General features: G+C 43.9%; 1 protein-coding gene across 4 annotated transcripts in view; it reads right to left on the bottom strand.

The window, feature by feature from the left end:
• The window catches only part of CCDC57 (coiled-coil domain containing 57), a 119,607-nt gene that overhangs the window by 33,537 nt on the left and 63,074 nt on the right, over positions 1-22,996 (bottom strand). For 2 of the 4 annotated variants that reach the window (XM_078776479.1, XM_078776491.1), the window contains 8 exons: positions 19,774-20,006; positions 19,545-19,653; positions 19,083-19,184; positions 13,778-13,935; positions 13,314-13,385; positions 10,540-10,740; positions 302-460; positions 62-119 (listed from right to left, as the gene is read on the bottom strand). In XM_078776479.1, the coding sequence (XP_078632605.1) occupies positions 62-119; positions 302-460; positions 10,540-10,740; positions 13,314-13,385; positions 13,778-13,935; positions 19,083-19,184; positions 19,545-19,653; positions 19,774-20,006 (1,092 nt within the window). Of the gene's footprint in view, positions 1-61; positions 120-301; positions 461-10,539; positions 10,741-13,313; positions 13,386-13,777; positions 13,936-19,082; positions 19,185-19,544; positions 19,654-19,773; positions 20,007-22,996 lie in introns of those variants that run through there. The other 2 variants (XM_078776488.1, XM_078776483.1) reach the window with 2 other exon arrangements.

The following is a 22,996-nucleotide window of genomic DNA, read 5'->3' as shown; positions in this document are numbered from 1 at the left end:
AAAGCCCACAATCTTGCGGTGAATATGAAAGAAGAAGATGCTCCATATGAGAGTGCTGTACCTCATCTTGTCGATGCTTTGCGCTCTCCTTTGCTTTGTGCGACACTTGGGTCTTGTACCTGATGCAGACTGCATGTCAGTTTAACTTTGTTGGGGATGGTGAAAGTGAGACTACGCAATAAAAAACGAACTTTTGAAATGCAATATTGCAGCAAAAAAACTCTCACAATAGGTTGTTCTTGTATCTGCAAAAAATAAAAAGGTAAATATTAACGATCCCAGGTTGCTGAGCACCACTTACTGTTCCAAATCCAGTTGTGATGCAGAGAGTTGCAAGGCCAACCCGTCAGCCTTTTGAACCGCTGTGTCTCGCTCTGCAGCAACACGAGCAACATCGCGTACCTGCCGCATGCCACGCTCATTGCAACCCACTCGCAGCACTGCTTCGACTTGGCGCAACCTGGGGGAAAGGTGAGTGGTTCATGCGATAGTAATCCCATCAATGAATGAGTCAGGTTTTTAGCTTAAAGGGGTTGTTGAATCGGGAACGTTCCTTGCATTAATTAACGATTGAAATACCCTTGTCACACTACACAAAAAGATTGCAGAAAAGCAAAGAAAGTAAATGAACTCAGTGAAAAAAAAAATCAGAAGCCAAATTTAAAATGAATAATTAAAAAAAACACTAAGGTATTAAAACATTAAATCTAAAATTAGGCACAAAAATATAAATCAACTAAAGCAACAAAAGCCTCAACGCATCCACCAATGGTACCAGCAGGAATTCACAAACTTGCTGGGAATGTGCTCAACAGATGATACCACAGCACGAACAATGCTTGATGGTAAAACCCCAAAACAAATAGCAAAGGTGACACACTACATGTCCAATGGATGGCTCGTGCTCCTGCACAGATGTTTTCTTTTGACGTGAAGTGATGACAACAGCATCACCATCACTTGTATTGCAGAATTTTTGAACACCGCTCCTTTCCTATGCCATCCCCAGGTGCTGCATAACGTCATTGCCAGGCACCGGAGGGGGCTTAGCAATGACGCACGCTGAAAGTGAGTACTCAGTTTTCACTCTGGTTGTTTTCTTGTTTTCTTTGTTTCTTGTTTTTTTTCTTGTTGTACACCGCTCCTTTCCTATGCCATCTCCAGGCGCTGCATAACATGTTCTTGTTTTCTTGTTTGTCCGGGCGATATCTCAGCCATCCTTTCAGCTAGGAAGCTGAAATTTCGGGACAATAGTCAGCAAGTACTTCGTCAAAAACAGTATTTTATGTTTTTTGATTGATCAATTAATTGATGAGTTATTTAATTATTAGCAATTAATGAAGTGTACAGGTGTGTACCCCGGTTTAGAATAGGTACACCGTATCCCTGCGTGTCGAAAGAGGCGAGTAAAAAGGGTTGGCGTCAGGAAGGGCATCCGGCCAGAAAAACATTGCCTCAAAAAGAGAACCATGACAATTACAACTACATATGGGCAGGGTACAGCCCGAAGTACCCCGTGGGGGACCCCACTCCCTCTCGTCAAAACTCAAGGTGGGGAACCCGATCGAAGCAAGGGTGAAAATCACTCCATTTATGACGACGAAACGTCTGATGCCTAGAGTGGAGATCGGTTTCTGAGGTTTGGGACATGGAATGTAGGGACAATGACAGGGAGATCAGGAGAAGTGGTGGAAGTATTGATCAGAAGAAGAGTGGGCATATGTTGTGTGAAAGAGACGAGATGGAAGGGAAGTCGTGTGAGAATGGTGAAGGGTAGGCAGGGACATAAATACAAGTTTGTGTGGCAAGGGTGCCCGGAGGGCGTGCATGGCATTGCTGTCCTGTTTTCTGAGGAGTTTGCAGACAGTGTGGTGAGTGTGACTCGAGTGAGTGATAGGTTGATGATGGTGAAAATGATGATTGGAAAGCTCTTGGTGAACGTCATCTCGGGATATGCTCCGCAGGTTGGTCGGAGCGATGAAGAGAAGGACAAGTTCTGGTGTGCAATAGAGAAGCTGATGGAAAATGTGAAAGATGAGGAAGTTGTTGTGGTAGGAGGAGACCTAAATGGACATGTGGGAAGGAGTATGGACGGTTTTGAGGGAGTTCATGGGGGTTACAGATATGGTGTGGGAAATGGAGAAGGTGAAAGGATTTTGGAGTTTCCTGATGGAGCTGATTTGTTGATTTGTAATACTCAGTTCCAGAAAGAGGATAATAAGTTTGTTACATACACGTCAGGTGGGTCGACCACAACCGTTGACTATCTGATGGTGCGAAGGGCGAGATAGGGGGCACCTCCGGGACACAAAGGTGATCATGGGGGAGGAGGCCGTTTCACAGCACCACTTGGTTGTCTGCGACATAAGGGTGAAAGGTGCGAGGAGAGCTCGGCGGGTGAAGTACGAACCGAGAATGAAGGTGTGGAGGTTGAAAGAGGTGACAGTAAGGGAGGCATTAAAAGAGAGGCTGAGTAGGGAGGAGGATGATGTGGATGAGCTTGAAAGTGGTCGGATGTCAATGAAAGACAGTCGGTTGGGAGCCGTTGGTGAGGCATGTGGATGGACAAAAGGACCACCGAGGCACTCAGAAACATGGTGGTGGGATGATGAAGTTGGAAAGCGGCTTGACAAGAAGAGGAAGAAGTTCAAGGAGAGGCAGAAGGCGAAGGGTACAGGGGCAGAAAAAGCAGAGCATGAAAGTTATAAGGCAGCCAGGAAGGCTGCAAAGAAAGAGGTAGCAAAGGCGCAGGAGGCATGGAGGAAAATGTTCGGAGAACGCTTGGATTCGGAAGAGGGTCAGAGAGCGGTATTCAGGATTGCAATGCAGATAGCGAAAGAGAGGTGTGATGTGATGGGGGTGAGTTGCTTGAAGGATGAAGTGGGACAAATCGCTGTGGACCCAGATGGAATTAAAGGAAGATGGAAGAGATACATGGAAATGCTGTTGAATGCAGAGAATGAATGGGATGGCAACATAGAGAGTAACCCATTTTTCGGACCGGCAGAGAAGATAACTGAGAAGGAAGTTGAGGAAGCGATAAAAGCAATGAAGAGTAGAAAAGCGGGAAAGCCAACGGGAGTTGTGGGAGATATGTTGAAGGCAGCAGGAAGTTGGGGTGTGAAGAGAATGACAGAGATCTGTAATCTGGTGGTGAAAGAAGGCCGCATTCCAGTGGATTGGGAACTGAGTACCCTCGTCCCTCTATACAAGGGGAAAGGTGACCCTCTGGACTGTGGCTCCTATCGAGCGATACAGTTATTGGAGCATGGAATGAAGGTATTGGAAAGGGTGTTGGAGAGGAGGATAAGGAAGAAAGTGAAGATTGACGAAATGTAGTTTGGATTTATGCCAGGAAGAGGAACGACAGACGCGCTTTTTATTGTAAGGCAGTTGCAGGAGAAGTACATGTAGAAGTGGAAGAAGTTGTTTCTTGGGTTTGTTGATCTGGAGAAAGCATTCGATAGGGTTCCACATGAAGTAGTGACATGGGCATTGAGGAAGTTAGGAGTGGAGGAATGGTTGATCAGAGTTGTGATGGCAATGTACAAAAGAGCGCGCACAGCTGTAAGGACAAAGGACGGGAACAGTGGTGAGTTTGAGGTGAAGGTGGGAGTGCATCGGGGTCGGTACTAAGTCCACTACTATTTGTAGCTGTGATGGAGGTGCTGGCTCAGAACGTAAAGGAGGGTTTACTGTGGGAGTTGTTGTATGCAGATGATCTGGTGTTGATTGCGGAAAGTATGGATGGACTGAAGGAAAACATGAACAACTGGAAGGAATGTATGGAGACAAAAGGTCTGAAGGTGAATATAGGAAAGACGAAGGTGATGGCAAGTGGTAAATCATGTGGTAAGGTGGAAAGAACTGGGAAGTGGCCGTGTGCTGTGTGCAGGAAGGGTGTCGGAGTGAACTCCATTCAATGTACAATGTGCGCTGAGTGGGTTCATCAAAAATGTAGTGGTTTGAGAGGGTCATTAACCAGTGTGGCAGCTACATTCAAATGTAAGGTGTGCACAGAGGGAGCTGCAGATGGAGGAAATGTTGAGTTGGATCTTGGAGACGGCATGAAGCTGGAAGGTGTGAAAACATTTTGCTACCTCGGAGACATGCTGAATGGAGAAGGTGGATCAGACTCGGCAACGGTTGCTCGAGTGAGATGTACATGGAAGAAGTTTCGGGAACTGAGTGGCGTGCTGATGAGGAGGGGAGTGTCGTTGAAGCTGAAGGGAAAGGTGTCTGCTGCATGTGTGAGAAGTGTTCTGATTTATGGGAGCGAGACATGGGTAATGAACGTAGAGCAACAACGAAGGCTGGAAAGGGTGGAAATGCGAATGGTTCGGTGGATGTGTGGAGTATCGTTGAGAGAGAGGAAGACAAATGATGAATTGTGAAAGATGATGGGAATAGAGCCTGTGAATGATGCTGTGAAGAGAAACAGGTTGAGATGGTTTGGTCATGTGTTGAGGAAGGTTGAATGTGACTGGTTGAGAAGAGTGATGGAAATGAATGTCGAAGGGAAGTAGAGGACGGGGAAGACCGAGAAAGACTTGGCTAAAGATGGTGGAAGAAGGAATGCGGGCAAGGGGGTTAACAAGGGGAGATGCAGAAAATAGGGCAAAATGGAGAAGATTGTGATGGGGACCGCAAGGCTAACCCCCGCTCTAGCAGAGAAAATGGCCTTAAAATGCATGTTGTTGTGTATGTTGTGTAATTAAGTACTTATACATTTCCTTTCTCTTCTGGCCATTATCTCAGGCACCTTTTGAGTTAGGGAGATGATATTTGGATATCCCAATGACCAAGTGATTTGGCTGCAAAGGCTATTTTTGATTTATTGATTAATCAATTCATCAATTAATCAATTAATTATTTAATTATTTGATTAATTACTAAAAAAAAAAAAACATTTTCAGTTACAGATTCTGATGACATGGTGGTGGTTTATGTGTTCTCTGACCGAATTGATTAATAATTTAATTTTTTAATGATTATTATTTATTTATTTTCATTATTAATCATTTATTTATTTTCTTTCTCATTTGGCCAATATCTCAGGCACCTTTTGAGCTAGGAAGCTGATATTTGGACATGACAATGACCATAGGGATTGGTCTGTAAAGCGTATTTTTGATTTATTGATTAACCAATTCATCGATTAATTATTTATTGATTAATAAATTAATTATTTAATATTTTATTAATGACTTATTTAGTTACATTTCTAAAAGTTACATCTTCGGATGAAGCACAAGTGGTTTAGTTATGTTATTAGCCAATTGATTTAGAAAATATTTTATGACAATCTTTTATTGATTTTAATTAAGCAATTAATCAATCAATTATTGTGCACCTCTCCCTCCCAATGCAGTGTCTATGAGCTGCACTGCGGTATTGCCGGGTGCCTCAAGCGTCCCGGCAATGCCGCGCTGTAGGATATTTAATTATTTGGCATGGGGGCGGTGTACTTTGAATGTATCTCTACTTGTTTTTTGGGGGTTTTTTTTGCAAAAATCATGAAAAGGAAAAGGGAGTGGAGAGGATATTTTTTCCACTGTACTTCAAGTCAAGTCAGGTGCTGCATGTTGTCTAATATAGGAAACATACTACACCTGACTTTAATCCTCCATCCGAGAGAATAGGGGAGGAAAAGACCAGAGTACATACTGTCATGCTACAGCCCAAGCTTCAGTTCACTATCGTGACACATTCAGAGTTGACACCAATTGTTTTTAATTTGCTTATTCATTGTTAATTTGTAAAATACCAAGACAGAAAGATAAGAAGAAGCCATTTATTCTTGCGCTGATTGAAAGAGCTAAATTGAGGCAGTATTATAATTTTCCCGTATGTCTGGATTACTTTGAAGCAAGTAAACTTTACTTAATCATTATAAATTTCCCGTAGTTGTGTATTCATTTGAATCCACTTTTACGTAATGTATCGTCTCTGAGGAGCATTTCCGTGTGTTGGTGAAGGGTGAAGTGGGGGACGGACGGACAGACCTCATTAGCCAATTAAATATACTGTATAGACATAGAGGATTGTGAAATTCCAAAATCATCATATTCCTTCACAGAAAATATATTGCAGCGTATTTCTTAACAACAAATAAAAAATTTTTTAAACCGAAGCAATTGAAGCAGCTGTCTGTTGGCTTATACACTGCCCAGTTTCAAATTTGGTCCAACTGAAAAATACATATCATGTTCCCATAGGTTTGGATTAATTTGAAGCAACATTTGCTGAATATTTTTTCTCTCTAAGGAGCATTTCTGTGTTTCAGGGTGGGATAGACAGACAGCACTAGTCTATTACATACATATATATATATATATATATATATATATATATATATATATATATATATATATATATATATATATATATTAGTACATATAATTTAGTGCTCCAACCTAATGAGTGAACACCATGACGTCACCGCCACGTAAGTCCGCCTTGACTGCCAAGTTCCGGAAGAGCCATCTCGCAGTACGTCATTATAAAGATGTTAATTCAGATGCTGTCACAAGTGCATGAAAAACTCACAGCTACCTACCTGGTTTCGCCCTTATTGGGGCATCATCAGGGCAACACAGTGAGCTTCCCATACACCCGTGACTTTGAAAACCTTTCGGTTATATACCAGTCATTATGCGACTCCATACCATCAGTGGAGAACCGCCAGTGAGGTCCCATACAGCTACTGCTGCACCTTACTGGGAGCGATAAGCACCGCCTGCCACATGACAACATTATCTCTGGTATCCATTCACTATATGGAGTCGCCGTGGATGCGGTTGGGAGTAACGAAATTAGTATATATAATTTAGTGCTCCAACCTAATGAGGTGTTGGCTGGTGTTGGCTTAGCGGTTATGGTGCCGGCTTGGGATCCTCGGATCCTGGGTTCGAATCCCGGTCGATCGCTGAATTAACGCCAGGGGGGTTGACTCAGCCTGTCATCCTTCCGAGGTTGGCAAATTGAGTACCAGCTTGCTGGGATGAATGATCACGGTGTGTACCCCGATTTAGAATAGGTACACCGTATCCCTGCGCATCGTAAGAGCGTGACCAAGGGTTGGCGTCAGGAAGGGCATCCGGCCATAAAAACATTGCCTCAAACAGGGAACCATGATTGTCATGGGGCCCGCAAGGCTAACAAAAATGGCCTTAAAAACGATCATTCAATTCATTCATTCAACCTAATGAGGAACGCAATGACGTCACAGCCACGTACGTCCGCCTTGACTGCCAAGCTCTGAAAGAGCCATCTCGCAGCAAGTCATTATAAAGGTGTTAATTCATCATATCTTTATCTGAATTGAAACAAGGTGGTCCAGAAAACCTGGGCACAGTTTGAAGAACGATACCTGCAACAAACAACTAAGTTCATTATTGTTCTTTGGTGCAAAACAAAGCATGATTACTCGTAAATGGATTTGACCGCTTCAACACGCAACAGGGCGAGGTGCATCATATGATATGGATCTGGGTGAGCTTCGCTCACTGTTCTGCATGCGTTTGTCTTTGCATTAGTTCAGTTCATTGTGAATTAGACACCCTAATATGACGGAGGATATCATGAGACAGAAAATTCGCACTGTACGCTTGTATTCTGTATCTGGAAATTTGGCTGAAGTTCACAGACACCTTGTCAAAGAATGTGGCACCGACGCAATTGACAGAAGAACCATCGGCAGAATAAACAAGCATTTTGATTAAACCAGCAGCATTCTTCCAAAACAGTCACTAGGTAGGCCTCGTAGTGTTCGAACTGAGGAAAGCAAAGCAGGCATTCCGCAACACTCGACAGTAACACACCATTATCAACTCGTCATTTATAAAACGTCACCAACATAAGCTGAACATCGATTTGAAGAATACCAAAAGACCTTAATGCGAAACCTTACATACCCAGATTAATTCATTCACTCAGATTAAACTATCTGAGGATGATTTTGACAGGCACGTTGAAGTATGTGAGAGATTGTTTGGGTTTATGGATATGCACAATGATTTGCAGAACAGGATCTTGTGGTCAGATGAATCCAAGTTTACTTTATCCTTTCTGTGAATCGTCTTAACAGCATGATTTGGGCAGTAGACAACCCACGGTTTACTGTTGAGCACAATGTCCAGTATCAAGCTAGTGTGTCCGTCTGGGCAGGCATTTCTTCTGGAGGACCAATATTTTTTGTTGGACCATTATTTTTCAAAGAAAATGTGAATGCTGCAAATTACCTTCTAATGTTGGAGCAGCATGCATTTCCACTCAATGATGGCCAAATGTGGTTCATGCATGATGGTGCGCCTGCTCATTATGCTGTCAGTCAGGCCCTTGATTTGAACTTTACAGACAAATGGATTGGCCGTCGTGGTCCGTTTGAATGGCCGCCGTGGTCTTGTGTTTTAACACCCTGTGATTTCTTCCTTTGGCTTTCCTCAAACACAAAGTGTATGCCAGGAATCCTACAACCCTTAGAGACTTGAAACAATTAATCCGTAATGAGACTGCCGCCTTAACGACTGAAACATGCAGAACTGTGGGTCAGAGTGTTTCATTACGGCTACAGCTGTGCATAGATATTGAAGGAAAGCAGTTTGAACATTTGAACTGATCTGTTTCATGTATATTAGACTGATTAGACTGTTTAACAAGTAATCAAGTTTTGTTTTGCACCAAAGAACAATAATGAACTTAGTTGTTTGTTGCAGGTATCGTTCTTCAAACTGTGCCCAGGGTTTCTGGACCACATATATACAGTCACGTGAAAAGTTAAGTACACCCCATGTAAAGTTTTGACTTTTTCAACATATTTCAACATACTGCTATTTGATCTTTATTTCAACAACATTGATAGATAAAGGTGATATAATATAACAAATATCATGAAACATTTACATTTTGTAGTCCATTGTATAATTTAAATAAACATGAATGCCAATTTCACATGTGGAAAAAGTAAGTACACCCCTACATTTATCACTACTTCAAATACCTAAAATTAGAATCAGGTGCACCAGCTCAGGTGCAAATGATTAGAACATCGTTAGAGAGGATCTTGGATGAACCTGTCTTATTTAAACCTCAGCCATTTAGTTTGGTTTGCTCTTTGTTGTTGAAGTGTGCAGCATCATCATGCCTAGATCAAAAGAGCTCTCTGAGGCCTTCAGAAAGAAGGTTATAGATGCCTACGAGTCTGGGAAGGGATGCAAAAAGATCTCCAAACAATTTGAAATCAATCATTCAACTGTCCAGAAGATCATCTACAAGTGGAGAAGATGCCAAACAACTGCCAACTTGTTCAGGCCAGGTCGCCCCAGCAAGTTCAGCCCGAGAGCAGATCGCAAGATGCTGAAAGAAGTCTCGAAGAACCCCAGAATGTCATCACGGGACCTACAGGTAGCTCTTGCCACTGTTGATGTCAAAGTGCACGAGTCTACCATTAGAAAGAGGCTGCACAAATTTGATCTACATGGGAGGTGTGCCAGGAGGAAACCTTTGCTGTCCAGAAAGAACATCAGTGCAAGACTAAAGTTTGCCAATGAACACCTCGGCAAAGACCAGCACTTCTGGGACAATGTGCTCTGGACAGATGAGTCAAAGGTAGAGCTATTTGGCCACAGCGCCAGATGACATGTTTGGCGAAAACTAAAGACAGCATTTGACCACAAGAACCTGATACCAACTGTAAAGCATGGTGGTGGAAATATTATGGTTTGGGGCAGCTTTGCTGCATCAGGGCCTGGGCAGCTCACTATCATAGAATCCACTATGAATTCTTCATTGTACCAGAGGGTGCTTGAGGATAATGTGAGGCCATCTGTCGGAAAGTTGAAGCTCAACCGAAGGTGGACCTTGCAACATGACAATGACCCTAAACATACCAGTAAATCCACCAAGGAATGGCTGAAAAGAAAGAAATGGAGGGTTCTGGAATGGCCAAGTCAAAGCCTGGATCTAAATCCCATCTAGATGTTGTGGGGGGACTTGAAACGAGCTGTGCATGCAAGAAACCCCTCAAACATCGCACAGCTGAAATAATTCTGCATGGAGGAGTGGGCAAAAATTTCTCCCAGTCGATGTCAGAGACTGGTAGACAGTTATAAGAAACGCCTACTTGAGGTTGTTTCTGCCAAAGGGGGCAATACCACCTATTGGAGCCAAGGGTGTACTTACTTTTTCCACATGCGAAATTTGCATTTATGTTTATTTAAATCATACAATGGACTACAAAATGTAAATGTTTCATGATATTTGTTATTTTATATCACCTTTATCTATCAATATTGTTGAAATGAAGATCAAATAGCTGTATGTTGAAATATGTTGAAAAAGTCAAAACTTTACATGGCATGTACTTACTTTTGCACGTGACTGTATATGTAAATATATATATATAAATATATATATATATATATATATAAGTATAATATACATATAAATTGTTTGCTCCTCCATGAACCTGGTTTTTTAAAGCAAAAACAATAATAAGCAATCAAATAATAATCCATACTTCTCCCTTTGCATGCCTACCTCTCCAGTTCAGCGTTCCTCTCAGCCAGCTCCTCATTGTACCTTTCTTTCTTTTTCTGTAACTCTTCCCTCACGCACTCAAGCTGCTGCTGTAACTCTCCGTTCACACAATGTATCGCTTGTTCCTTCAAAGTGAATGTTTCCCTTAAGCTAGTAATTGCTGCTCCACGTTCTCTAGCCAACATATCTGCCTCTGCAAACCTCCACAACACAAAGTGGAATGAACAGCAAAAGTGTGAACAAAAAATAGCAACACAAGATTACGTCCAAAAAGTTTTTGCAAAAAGTCGACGGTCTAGATATTTACTCAACAAATTCGCATCATTTGTTTGACTTTCTATGTTTTGCTAAAATGTTGTTTCATGTTTTGGGGTTACCCCAAATTCAATGCCTCTTTATAAAAGGAGTTCTACATAACTACTGTATCCTATGTATGTGTTAAATTCTAAGCAACTTATTCATGTGGTAAAATGATTATATGTTCTACGATCTATATTTATGTCTGAATATAATCATTTTTTAGTATACAAAGTCAAGGCTCATGGAAGAGCTATAACACAGAATGGATCAGGATGCAATGGACCAGAAGGAATAGCAGAAAGGGGAGGGGGTGGATCAACAGCAGGGCCAATCGGTGAAGAGCAGTCTTGAAGACCTGGTGGGAAGAATGACAATGTAGAGCATGTGGTATTTGGTTCCATAGGTGGGGAAAAATGAGGAACAAATGAGTGGAGGTGAGCAGTGATCCTGGATTTTGGGAGTTTCACCAGAAGGGGGTTGATGTTGGACTACATGCACCCTGCAGAAACCTGTGGGGAGGAGGTGGGGAATGAAAAGAGCAGAGGGTGGGAGACAAAAAAATGGGCGGTAGAAGAAAGAGACCAGCAAACTGTCTGTGATGCCAAAGGGTTAGGCCCATATACTCATCTTCATATTGGGAGACTCCAATGATCTTGAAGACCTTGGTTTCCAGGGTGGCAAGCTGGGCAAGGTGTGAGGCAGGGGAGTCAGCCCAGAGGGGAGAGCAGTACTCCAGATTAAAGCCTTGTATGTGAATAAGAGATCAGGTGTGCCCAGGAAGGACTTTGCACGACGGAGGATGCCCAGTCTGAGGCTAGCTTTGTAGGCCAATTTTGAAATGTGGCTTGCTGAAGAAAAATCATGGCTGATAGGGAAACCCAAGAGTTTGGGAGACTGAAATTCAGCAGGATTGTTAAAAAGTACATGGGAGTGTTTGCCAAGACATTCCTTTCGGAGAGAGAGCGAGAGTGTTAGATTTGCCAGAATTGAAAGACACATTCCAAGTTTTTCACAAGTTTATGATTTTATCCAGGTCCGAAGAGAGGGAAGAGGCTGCAGCCTGCTTATCTGAAGTACATCACAGCAGTGGGTGGAGTCATCAGCAAATATATAAAGAGGATTCCCGAGAGAGACAAAGATCATCGATGAATATTAGGACAAGGACTGGGCCGAGAACACTGCCTTGGGGTACTCCACCTTTGACAGGGAAAGGAGATGAAATGATTTCCTTGAGAGACACGTGTTGGCTAGGAGAGTAGAGGAAGTTTCGTGTATTTTATATATTAATCAAAGGTTTGTAGTGGAACTTGTAAATAAATGACATGGAGGAGGAAGCCATGAGTAGCCATGAGTGGAATTTTATATTAATTATAAGGTTGTTGGTGGACAATAGACAAGCACATGGTATAAGAAATTTAAACCTAGGCACCCCACATCATGGACCCAGGGATTCGGATGGGAATGCAAACAGGCCAGATCAAGACATTTTAAAAACGGCTTTTTGGAAACAATTAAAATTATTGTGGCATAAAACAGGAGGCAATGTTTTGGTGGTAACCATGAAAGGTGTTGTAAAAGCTCCCCCGACTTTGACCTATTGATGTCATAATCCACTCAGTTCATCTTTGCATCATATATCCTTATACCAAGTTTGTTCAAAATCCCACTACTGGTTCACAAGTTGGCGCGGCAACATAATTTTTAATTAACAGGCCTCTCACCTTTGACTTCGTGACCCCAAAATTTAATCAGTTCATCTTTTCATCATAATACATATTTGTACAAATTTTGGTCAGAATCCCATCACCGGTTCACAAGTTATCGCGGTAACATGATTTTTACCTAACATGACCTCTGACCTTTGACCTCGTGACCCCCAAAATCTAATCGGTTCATCTTTACCTCATTATACATGCCTGCACCAAGTTTGATTAAGATCACTTCAGCCGTTCTCAAGTTATCGCGGTAACGAAAACCCATCATGGACGAATGGACGGACAGCCGGTCGGAGAACCTGAAAACATTTTGCCTCCGGCGACTTTGCCAACAGAGGCATTAAAAAGGCAGAGCAATATTTTTAACGTATGGTCATTGTTTTGAAACTTTTACAACTGGACAAAATGCTCACCCCAATCAAATTAATAGGACAATATTATTGTCCTGTTTCCATGTTTGTTTCCATGTTTTCCATGTTTTCCATGTTTCCATGTTTTCCATGTTTCCATAGGACAAAACCTGTTTCCATGTTTTGGAAAATTTGCCTCCATATTTTGTATTCAAAAGATGCTCCATACCAACCAACATTTGTGCACACCTTCAAACTCTGAAGCACTAGGCAGTGGTGATACTGTTGTATGTCTGGACAACTTGAATCAAAGTAACTGTAGTACTTTACATCACTACTTATCTGTGACCTTAAAATACCCGAAAAAGCACTAATTGGGAGGTGGGGTGCAATTGTACTCATAGTATACCTCCGCTGCAGGGCCTCATGCTCCGTCCTTCTGATGACATCGTCTTCGTGAAGCTGCTCAAGTTCCTGTATCCTGCCACACAAATAAATCAGGTACAATGCCTTGCCAATTAGCACTCCTAAACTGTTCAACATTGAAAGCTCAAGAGCTCTAACGGAAGTCTATAATCCAATACCTTTATTGTCTTCAATGATAAAATTGATTGCTCATTTCCTGTTTATCAAAACCCGCATCATGAGTTTAAACCATTGTTTTTTTTTTAACAGTGATATTACATCACATACAGGACAGAGACATATGAGTAGACATCAATGCAATTTAACATGAATCGCAAGGAAATTCAGAAACAATTGACAAAAATATGTGGCAAATGGGATTTCAACCTAGGTTTGTTACATCACGAGGCCAGGGTTCACATGAGAATGAAATAGACCAACGATCTTCTTCACCGATTCCAATCTCACCTTGCCTGCCACAGTACTCTCATGTTCTCTAACTCCCAGACACCATCTCGCACTGTCCCATCGAGCTCACGAGATCGATCCTCTGCCTTCTGCAGGGCTACAGCTCGTCTCTTGTTTGTTGCTTGTAAATTCCCCACTATCACGCTCAGCTTCCTGGCCTGACAAAACAGTTTAAGATCTTGTACAATGACAATTTAAGAAACTCAATGATATAATGATTAAAAAATCCATGCAGACATTATGCTGTAAGCTCTGGTTTTAGCTTTGATATTTGGCAGAGTCTCATCATTTTAATAACCGCTGTTGTTGAGCAGTGCAGGAAAGGGCCGACGCAATACGAGGATGCTCGCTGTCATGTCTGCAATCACATCTATCTATAATTCCAGTAATCTCTGTGTGTTTGTTTGTACGTTTGTACGTTTGTACGTTTGTACGTTTGTTTGTCTGTGACCGCTGTTTCTCGACAACCACGGGTCCGATATACTTGCAACTTGCCAGGTATATTGCTGGGGACCCGAGGATGTGCCTTTTCAAGGTTTGAAATTAATCGGACAAGTACTTACCGAGCTATGGCGATTTAGCCGTTCGCCGTTCGCTTTGGCGTTGCGAATGGACCAAACCATTGCATGTAAATAGAGGGGGGGGGTTCTGTGGTCGTTGCGAATGGACCAAACCATTCATGTAAATAGAGGGGGGGGGGGGTTCTGTGGTCGTTACTGCCACGTGGTTTCAAAGTTTTTTTTTGTTGTTGTTGTTTGCACGCATGTTTTTTTGCACCCACGTACGGGCACGCCCTAGGATGTTTACACACACACACCCCTACACAATTTTTTTTTTTTTTTTTTTTTTGGCAAGGAACGGGCACCCACGTACGGGCACGTCCTAGCTTATATATAGTACGGGCATGCCCTAGTTAATATAAAAGGTTCCATCACATTTCCTTTTATGTGTCTGAGAAATACAAGAGATATATAGTGATATGTGATGGAAAAGCACAAGAAATCTTTCAAATGAAGGGGTTTATAAGAAAGATTGCATGTTTAAAGGATTTCAAGAAGAACTTTTTTTAATCGTAAGTGATTCTTCGCCATTGAGTGATAGGGCCAAAAACGATAAATAACATGACAAGTCAGGAGAGGACGATGGTTCACGAGCAAGCGGTATTCAATGACAAAGGACGGACTATAACCGAAACAGGCCCGGACAGGCCAGGCCCGGAAATGTCAAAACGAAGGTTACTGACCTTGAAATGAGATAGAGAATAATAATGTATAATCAGTTATGAGGTTAGTTAGCTACGCAATACCGAAAATTCGGTGAAAAATGAAATGAAAAAAAAAAATGAAAAAAAAAAAACATGAAAAATCGAGCTTCGTGGGGCTAGACACATGACATTGGCCGAACCAAATATGGAAACCCCTGTCAGATTCCACCAAACCCCTCGGAGAACATGTCGCTTGAACTCGATTACCCCCTAAAAAGACATCTTTTTCGGGTGTGGCTCCGCCCACAAAGGGCGCATTACGCCCACTCTAGGCAGGACACAACTAGATCATGATATCAACCTCCCACCCAAGTTTCATCAAGATCGTATGATATCATCGGGTAGTTATGCTGCGGACAGACAGACACACAGACAGACACACACACATGACGAATATAGTGGTCACTTGATAACTCGTGAACCAATATTTCAAAACGTTGTAGACCGATTCGGATAATATTTAGTGGGCAGGTTGTGTATGTGACAGGGACACAATTCGATTTTGGTGAAGGTCCAAATATGGATCCAGATACGAGAATAGTTTTAATTTTTTTAAGTGATTCTTCACCATTGAGAGATTGGGGCCCAAATTATGTATAGCACGATATTCAAAAAGTTTGGGACGGATTATGACAAAACGAAGTGGATGAGTTGATTTGGTGACTAGAACAAGCCGAACAAGCCGAACAAGCCGAACAAGCCGAACAAGCCGAACAAGCCGAACAAGCCGAACAAGCCGAACAAGCCGAACAAGCCGAACAAGCCGAAGCTTCTGATTCAGGTCCAAATCCCGATCCGACCTATCAGTGGGATACAAAACATAAGCTGTTCAGCCTGGCGGAGGTATGCGCTCTACCGAGTGCCGTTCTAGTTAGTATTGTATTTACATTTTTAATCACCAACTTTATTTAATGTCTGTCACACTTCAATGATGCCAAGCTGAGACAAGCTGCATGGTATCAACCTCCCACCCAAGTTTCATCAAGATCGGATGCTTGCTGCGTACTTGCTGCAAACTTTACGGATGGAAGAAAATTTCTGCACTCTGTGCATATGCCGCCACACCTGCCATAATTATCGTATTTCTAAGATTACAATTATCATACTGTCACACCAATGGTTGTCAGACTATACCAAATATTCCATCGTTAATCACACCTGTCTTGTAAAAGTAGTTTTCTGTTGTCACGACTGTCGGACTTACGCTGTTAACCACACCTATTTCGGTGTGCTTGGCCCACAGGCAATTGTGTCATTGCTGCACCTATCTCACGAGACTGATTGATAGTCGTTTCCCCTTTATTCCTAGGCGTAGTTATGCAATCATGCCTACATTTCGTGGAATCCTTCCAAGTTATGAAAAAAATGAAAAACCATAGTCATGGACCTTCCCACTATAAAATACAGTAGATTTGGGTTAAAAACAAGTCCTGAGCTTCAACCAGTTTTGAGTTAGGCTGTCTTTAAAAAACGAATTTCAAAACTGGCTTTTTTGAGTCGCACAGTTTTGTAGTTTAACAATGTTGTCCAAAGGTGTCATGAGTGTTATTGGATGTGAAATCCTCCACAGCCAAATAGTAGGTACCCTATCGGTTTTTAAGTTAGCATCTTGGTTGATATTTTTTGAGGATTTGTTGTATTAAACCTATGGAGTGTCCGTGCCATCCCGACATAGGAAGGAGAGTGACTTCCTGATAAAATTGAGTTTGGTTGCTTGAGACAAGCTCCACACCTCTCCTCGACAAGGTGTGGAAAGCTCTGCCCCTCTCCTTGACAAGATAGGGTGCGGCAAGAGCAAATTTCAGGCAAAGGTGCATACGTAGTTCAATCTCCGCCCTCTCCGCAGCAAGAGGAGAGTACGTCGATCAAGTACGTATTAAACTACGTATAGCTATAGTTGTGAAGGCATTCTTGCCACATATATGTGGCATATAATCATATAACTGTGAGTACATATATTAAGTTAATAATTTAACAGAGTTTGCTGACTTGCTTCATGCAAGCTCCGCCCCTCTTCTCAGCAACAGGGTGTGGAAAGTTCTGCACCTTTCCTCCGCGAGAGGGCATGGACTGCACCCCAAAACAACGTTTAAAAAATCCTTTTTTTCTGCCTCAGAAAAAAAAAGTTAAATCTACGCAAAAATGTCCGAAATGTTCCAAAGTACTAAAATCATTATCCATGTGCAATAGAATCTTTGCTTTTAGCAAAGCAGTTGAACTGCACTTCAAATTCACATTCCCTACCCACCCATATGGTGAGTATAACAGCGAGTGAAGAAATGAGAGGACTCGTTTCGAAAAGCAGGGCTCTTGCTTGAGACGGATGAAGTGACGGGCAAGACACAAACTCGTCCGAGATGTTTATTGTAAAAACCAACTCGGGAACTCTCTCTAGCCCGTTTATCGGGCTGCATATATATCACAACCAGAAAGCACAACCGAAACCGAAAGCCACGCCTCTCAGGCGAGGCGCGCTTTGGTGGTCACGTGACCGACAGGTGCAAAGGATTATAACCGCACGCGCGGCACGCTTTGGTGGTCATGTGACCGGCCACCCCGGCGCCGTGGCTTGCCCCCCGGTTACGTCACCGGCTGGAGCAAGGAGATTCTGTTGCTGGTCTCGCTTGGGGGACCCATGGGTCGCTACACACGCCCCCCCAGAATGGACTTGATCCAGGAAGGTCAACCTGAGGGGGGTCCGGATGACCCGACCGAACCGACCCCTAGCCAGTCGCGGGGGGGGGGGGGTGTCTGGTGTGGTGGCGGGTGGTCGGACGGGGGGGTGCAGTGGACGGGGGGTGCAGTGGACGGGGGGCGGCCGAGGGGCCGGGCAAGTCCTCGGGGGAGGCTGCCGACGTTCCTCGCGGGCCTCCCGAGGTTGCAGTTCGCGGGTGCAGTGCCGAGAAGGCTCGAGCGGTGCACGCGAAAAGCGGGTGAGCCAACCGAGGGGCTGGTCAAGGCCTCGGGGGAGGCTGCCGAGGTTCCTCGCGGGCCTCCCGAAGATGCAGGGTCGGAGAAGTAGTTGCGGTTGTAGTTGTAGGTGCGTGAGGGTGACAAAGCGGCCATGCCACGGACATCAGCGCGCGCGAAGGCGACGAAACAGCCGTGCCGCGAACGTCAGTGCGCGCGAAGGTGACGAAGCAGCCGTTCCGCCAACGTCAGTGCGCGCGAAGGTGACGAAGCAGCCGTTCCGCCAACGTCAGTGCGCGCGAAGGCGACGAAGCAGCCGTTCCGCCAACGTCAGTGCGCGCGAAGGTGACGAAGCAGCCGTGCCTTCGGAGGGTCTCGGAATAGGTTCGCCCCTCCGGTCGTAGAGGAGGAGCCGAGCGCGGTGCACGAACCTCATAGTCATGGCCGTCGTCGTTACCGAAACTCCGACATGTCGAAACCGCGGTCGAGACTGTGCCCGAAGCCGTGCGGGAGAAGCCGGCGTCACCAGCCTTGGTGGCTTCCCTGGCTAGGGCGCGCTTGCCGTGTCCGTTCGCAGCCCCTGAATCCATTCGGGGGCAGTCGGGGTCACCAGTGAAGAGCAGGGCTCTTGCTTGAGACAGACGGTGTGACGGGCAAGACACAAACTCGTCCGAGAAGATGTTTATTGTAAAAACCAACTCGGGAACTCTCTAAAGCCCGTTTATCGGGCTGCATATATATCACAACCAGAAAGCACAACCGAAACCGAAAGCCACGCCTCTCAGGCGAGGCGCACTTTGGTGGTCACGTGACCGACAGGTGCAAAGGATTATAACCGCACGCGCGGCACGCTTTGGTGGTCACGTGACCGGCCACCCCGGCGCCGTGGCTTGCCCGCCGGTTACGTCACCGGCTGGAGCAAGGAGATTCTGTTGCTGGTCTCGCTTGGGGGACCCATGGGTCGCTACGGGACAACGATTTATAAAGTGTACCAATAAATACAAATTTGGAAGTATGCGTGACAGCGCATGCTGGAACGAAAGGCTTCTGGTTTCACCTGAAGTTGTTTATCATTGCATTGCTCTGTACAAAGTGGGAGAGGGGAGGATTAATAGTGTAGGGAAATATTACCTCGAGTTCGTAGGCATGAACCGAGTTGGTCATTTCGTTGGCCCGAAGTCGAAACTCATGTTCACGATGTCGCAACTCAGAATCGAAAGTGGCTTTCAATTCCTGCGACACACGCCAATAGACATTGTGCAAAATGCTTTGTGGTGATGTGACAAGGCAGCAAGTTGAGAAAATAATTTCAGAAACCTCCAATTTTTCCCTCTCCTCATATATTTTTATTTTGTCCCTCTCCTTTTCCCTTTTGTCTTGCCCCCTCCTTTCTCTCCCTCCCCTTTTCCTATAATTCCATTTTAACTTTTTCACCACTCTCCCTCTCTCCTATTCCCTACATTCTCTTTTTCCTCGTCTCTCTGAACCATCTGCAAACAGAATAAATAATCTACAAGACAAATTTAGGACATCTTGCATCCTGAAAGTTATAAAATGAGTAATTTCAGTACGCATCAAGAATTATGAACAAACCTGTTTTTGTATATCCAACTTCGCTTGAACTTCACTTGTTATTTTCTGCAAATGTTGCTGCACTTTCTCCATCTCCTCCCTCATTTCTGCAATCTCCACTTGCCCTGCTCTGTCAATACATTCAAAATTAGCATCTCCCACACCCCAGCTCCTGTTCAGCAGTTTTCTTCATCTTGCTATCATATGACCCAAACTTTAGCAATCTTTCATATCAAAGCCATTACACAACCTGTGAGATGCCTGCAGCTCCATCCGATGTCCTCGTGTGATTTTGTCAATCCTCTGCTTTGCCTCATCTCTCTCCCATGCTGCACTTTCAGCTGAAACGTGAAGTCGGTCAAGCTGCACTCGTAGGTCACTAATCTCTTCTTTCCGCTGCCTTTCTATGACTACTATAGCAGCAGCAGTGTTGTCATGCTTTACCAACTCCTCATCACGCTCAGCCAGTAGTCGTAAGTTGTACTGTTGTACACAATAATGTGAAAATGGAAGCAAAAAATAACTGTAATCATAATGATCATCCTATATGCGTATATGGCATAATCATAACGATTAATAGCACTAATTGAAAGTATCTATTCATTATATTTTTCAATTTTTGATTAAGTATAGTTAAGTGCTTTTTCTTGGAAGCGATTTAAGATTCACAGAGGAACTTGTACACACATCACATGTTTATAACAAAACATTAGGACACACGAGACAAACAACTGCAGCAAATGGATTTGAACCTAAGATCACACCATTATGAGCAATGTGCCAAGATGTGAACGCCAAGTAGGCCAGTTTACTCACAAAACCAAGCTCATATATCTTCTATGGATATAAAGTCGAGGATCATGGAAGAGCAGGAAGGTAACGTGATAGAGGGAACAAAGGGAATGCACAAAGAATGGGAGAGCAGGCAGATGTAAGAAGCAAGGGTATAAATTATGCTATTAAGGAGAGAGGAGGAATGTAGTAACCTGGGAGCGTATAAGAGAGGCTGATTGGGGAAGGTTATTGGAAGTAGAAATGATCAGGGGCAGAGGATGATGACAAGATATGTGGGGGCACCTTGCCTTTTTGAAGCCCTGGAGGGAAATGTATGATTGCACTCACTCAGAAATATGATTGGTGTGTGTGTGTGTGTGTGTGTGTGTGTGTGTGTGTGTGAAGCCTTGTCTGATTTCAATATAATTCCACACCCCTTGACCAGCTTAGTGTTGGCTTAGCGGTTAGGGTGCTGGCTTGGGATCCGAGGGGTTCAAATCCCGGTCGATCGCTGAATTAACGCCAGGTGGGTTGACTCAGCCTGTCATCCTTCCGAGGTCCGCACATTGAGTACCAGTTTACTGGTAATTCCCTGTGTGTCGCAAGAGGCGACTAACAGGGTTGGCGGCAGGAAGGGCATCCGGCCATTAAACATTGCTTCAAAAAGGGGACCATGGTGCCCAAAAAAGGCCAACCCCCGCTCCGTGGGGAAAAATGGCCTCTAAACGTGGTTCTTCCACACCCCTTGACCAATATCCATGAAATTTTGCATACTTTCTGGGAATACCCAAGGTGTGTCACAGGCATTTTCACCCCTCTCGCCCAGCAAGGTAGTTTTCTGTATGCATGCGTGCTTATACATCTGAAAATCAAGAATCTGACCTCAAACAAGGAAATGCGGCCATATGGCCCACCCATTGCCATGGTGCACTCTCGGGTTATTTTTGCCACAGCTTTAAACATCAATCTCCTTAATTGATGTTTAAAGCTGCAGCAAAAAGTCGAAGTAATCCGATCGTGATTGGGTGACACAGCTTGTTCTTTGATAAACCAGAATAAACCTACAAGATCTTTGTTTGTAAGTCAATGGAATACTGCTCTCTCCTACGGGCTGTGGCATCAGCACCACATCTATCCCTCCTGAATTCTGTGAAATCTAAAATTCTCTTGAAACATTATTTCCATCTCCTGGGGCAGAGCTCATTCCTACCAGATGCCTACCAGATGCATCCCCAGGTGATGGATCGGGAAACGGCATGTAGAAGTGCATTTTAGCTGCAAAATAAGGGAGTGCTTCACATCTATAAAATAAGCAGTCATGGACCAAGAGTGGCTCTGGCCATCAGAGCAGTGGTTGAAGACAGATGGCAAATGGATCCTTTAAAAAGCTACAATAAGCTCAAAGGTGGCAGTGCAACAAGGCGAGTTTGGCCACCTTCAAATAAGCCTTGCCCTGGACTGGGTTGGCAGCAGAAGTCAGATGCTGATTCTATTAATGTTCAAAATTAAGGGTGAGCTTCAGAAAGAAGACGTCATACAGGAAAACTGGGGCTTGGAATGTACGCTCCAAGTACCAATGGAAACTTAATGTTGTAAAAATAAAAAATAAGGAGATGGAAAGGACTGGAGTCGAAGTCCTGGGTGTGTCTGATCGCTAGCTCATGTCACTTCCCACCCCTGAACCACCCTCCCATCACTATGTGCAATCTCTTCTACCCCATTAAGTTATTAACCTGACCTCAATCAACTCTCTTCCTCGCAGGTTACCATTTCCTCCCCTTCTCTCCTCTTTTGTCATTGGCTCCACCAGCTCAGATCATCTCGAATCCAAGTTATCTCATTGCCTTGTTCGTAGTATGCAAATGTAGGCCCACTGCCACTACATTGCCTTTTTACCCAAACTGTCAACTCACTCTTCCATGGGACTCGATTTTGCATACAAACTGTGTCGAACAATAGAAGTGTAAGGGTGGTTCAAAATTTGACCAGGACTTTTGTTTCCATCTAAACTTTATACAAGCATGACGGGCACTTATTAATATACTGTGCAGCCCTGCACCCTGGTCGGAGTGCTCACAAGTAACATTTTTTACACATAGAGTCAAGGCTCATGGAGGAGCTAGAACACTGAAAGGCTTAAGATGCAACAGAACAAAAGGAACAATAGAGAGGGCAGGGGGCGGGGGGACACTAACAGAGTTGAAGGATAAATTAGAGAGAGACTCGGTCAAACAATGGGTGTGGGGATGAATTGGGGCAGGGAAGCATGCGAGGCATGGGCTAGATGGATACAGAAGCAAACTTTCAGGAATGGAGACCTGGGAATATGGAAGGAGGAAGGCTCGAGTGGGGGCAGCTGTGGGGGGGGGGGGGGGGGATTATGGGTGTAGAAAATATCATTGTTATGGATTGGAGATGAAATGAGATGGTGGTGATCAGCTGTTTTGAAGATCTGGAAGGAAGCACGAGATTGAAAAAAAATGAGGAAGTTGGTTGCACAGGTGGGAAAAATTAGGATCAAATGAGTGGAGGTGAGCAGTGATCCTGGATATTGGGAGTTTCGCCTGAAGAGGGTTGATGGTGGAGCACATGCACCATGCCGATACTTTATAGCGTTTACGAGCGTCTTAATACTGAGAATTTGGCCACTGAATTGTAATTTAGAGAGGTACTAATTATTACTTTTGACAAGCAATGCC

This window comes from Myxine glutinosa, chromosome 1 (assembly GCF_964187855.1).
Source record: "Myxine glutinosa chromosome 1, kmMyxGlut1.1, whole genome shotgun sequence".
NCBI classification, from domain to species: Eukaryota; Metazoa; Chordata; class Myxini; order Myxiniformes; family Myxinidae; genus Myxine; species Myxine glutinosa.
This window is presented reverse-complemented; position numbering and strand designations above follow the sequence as displayed.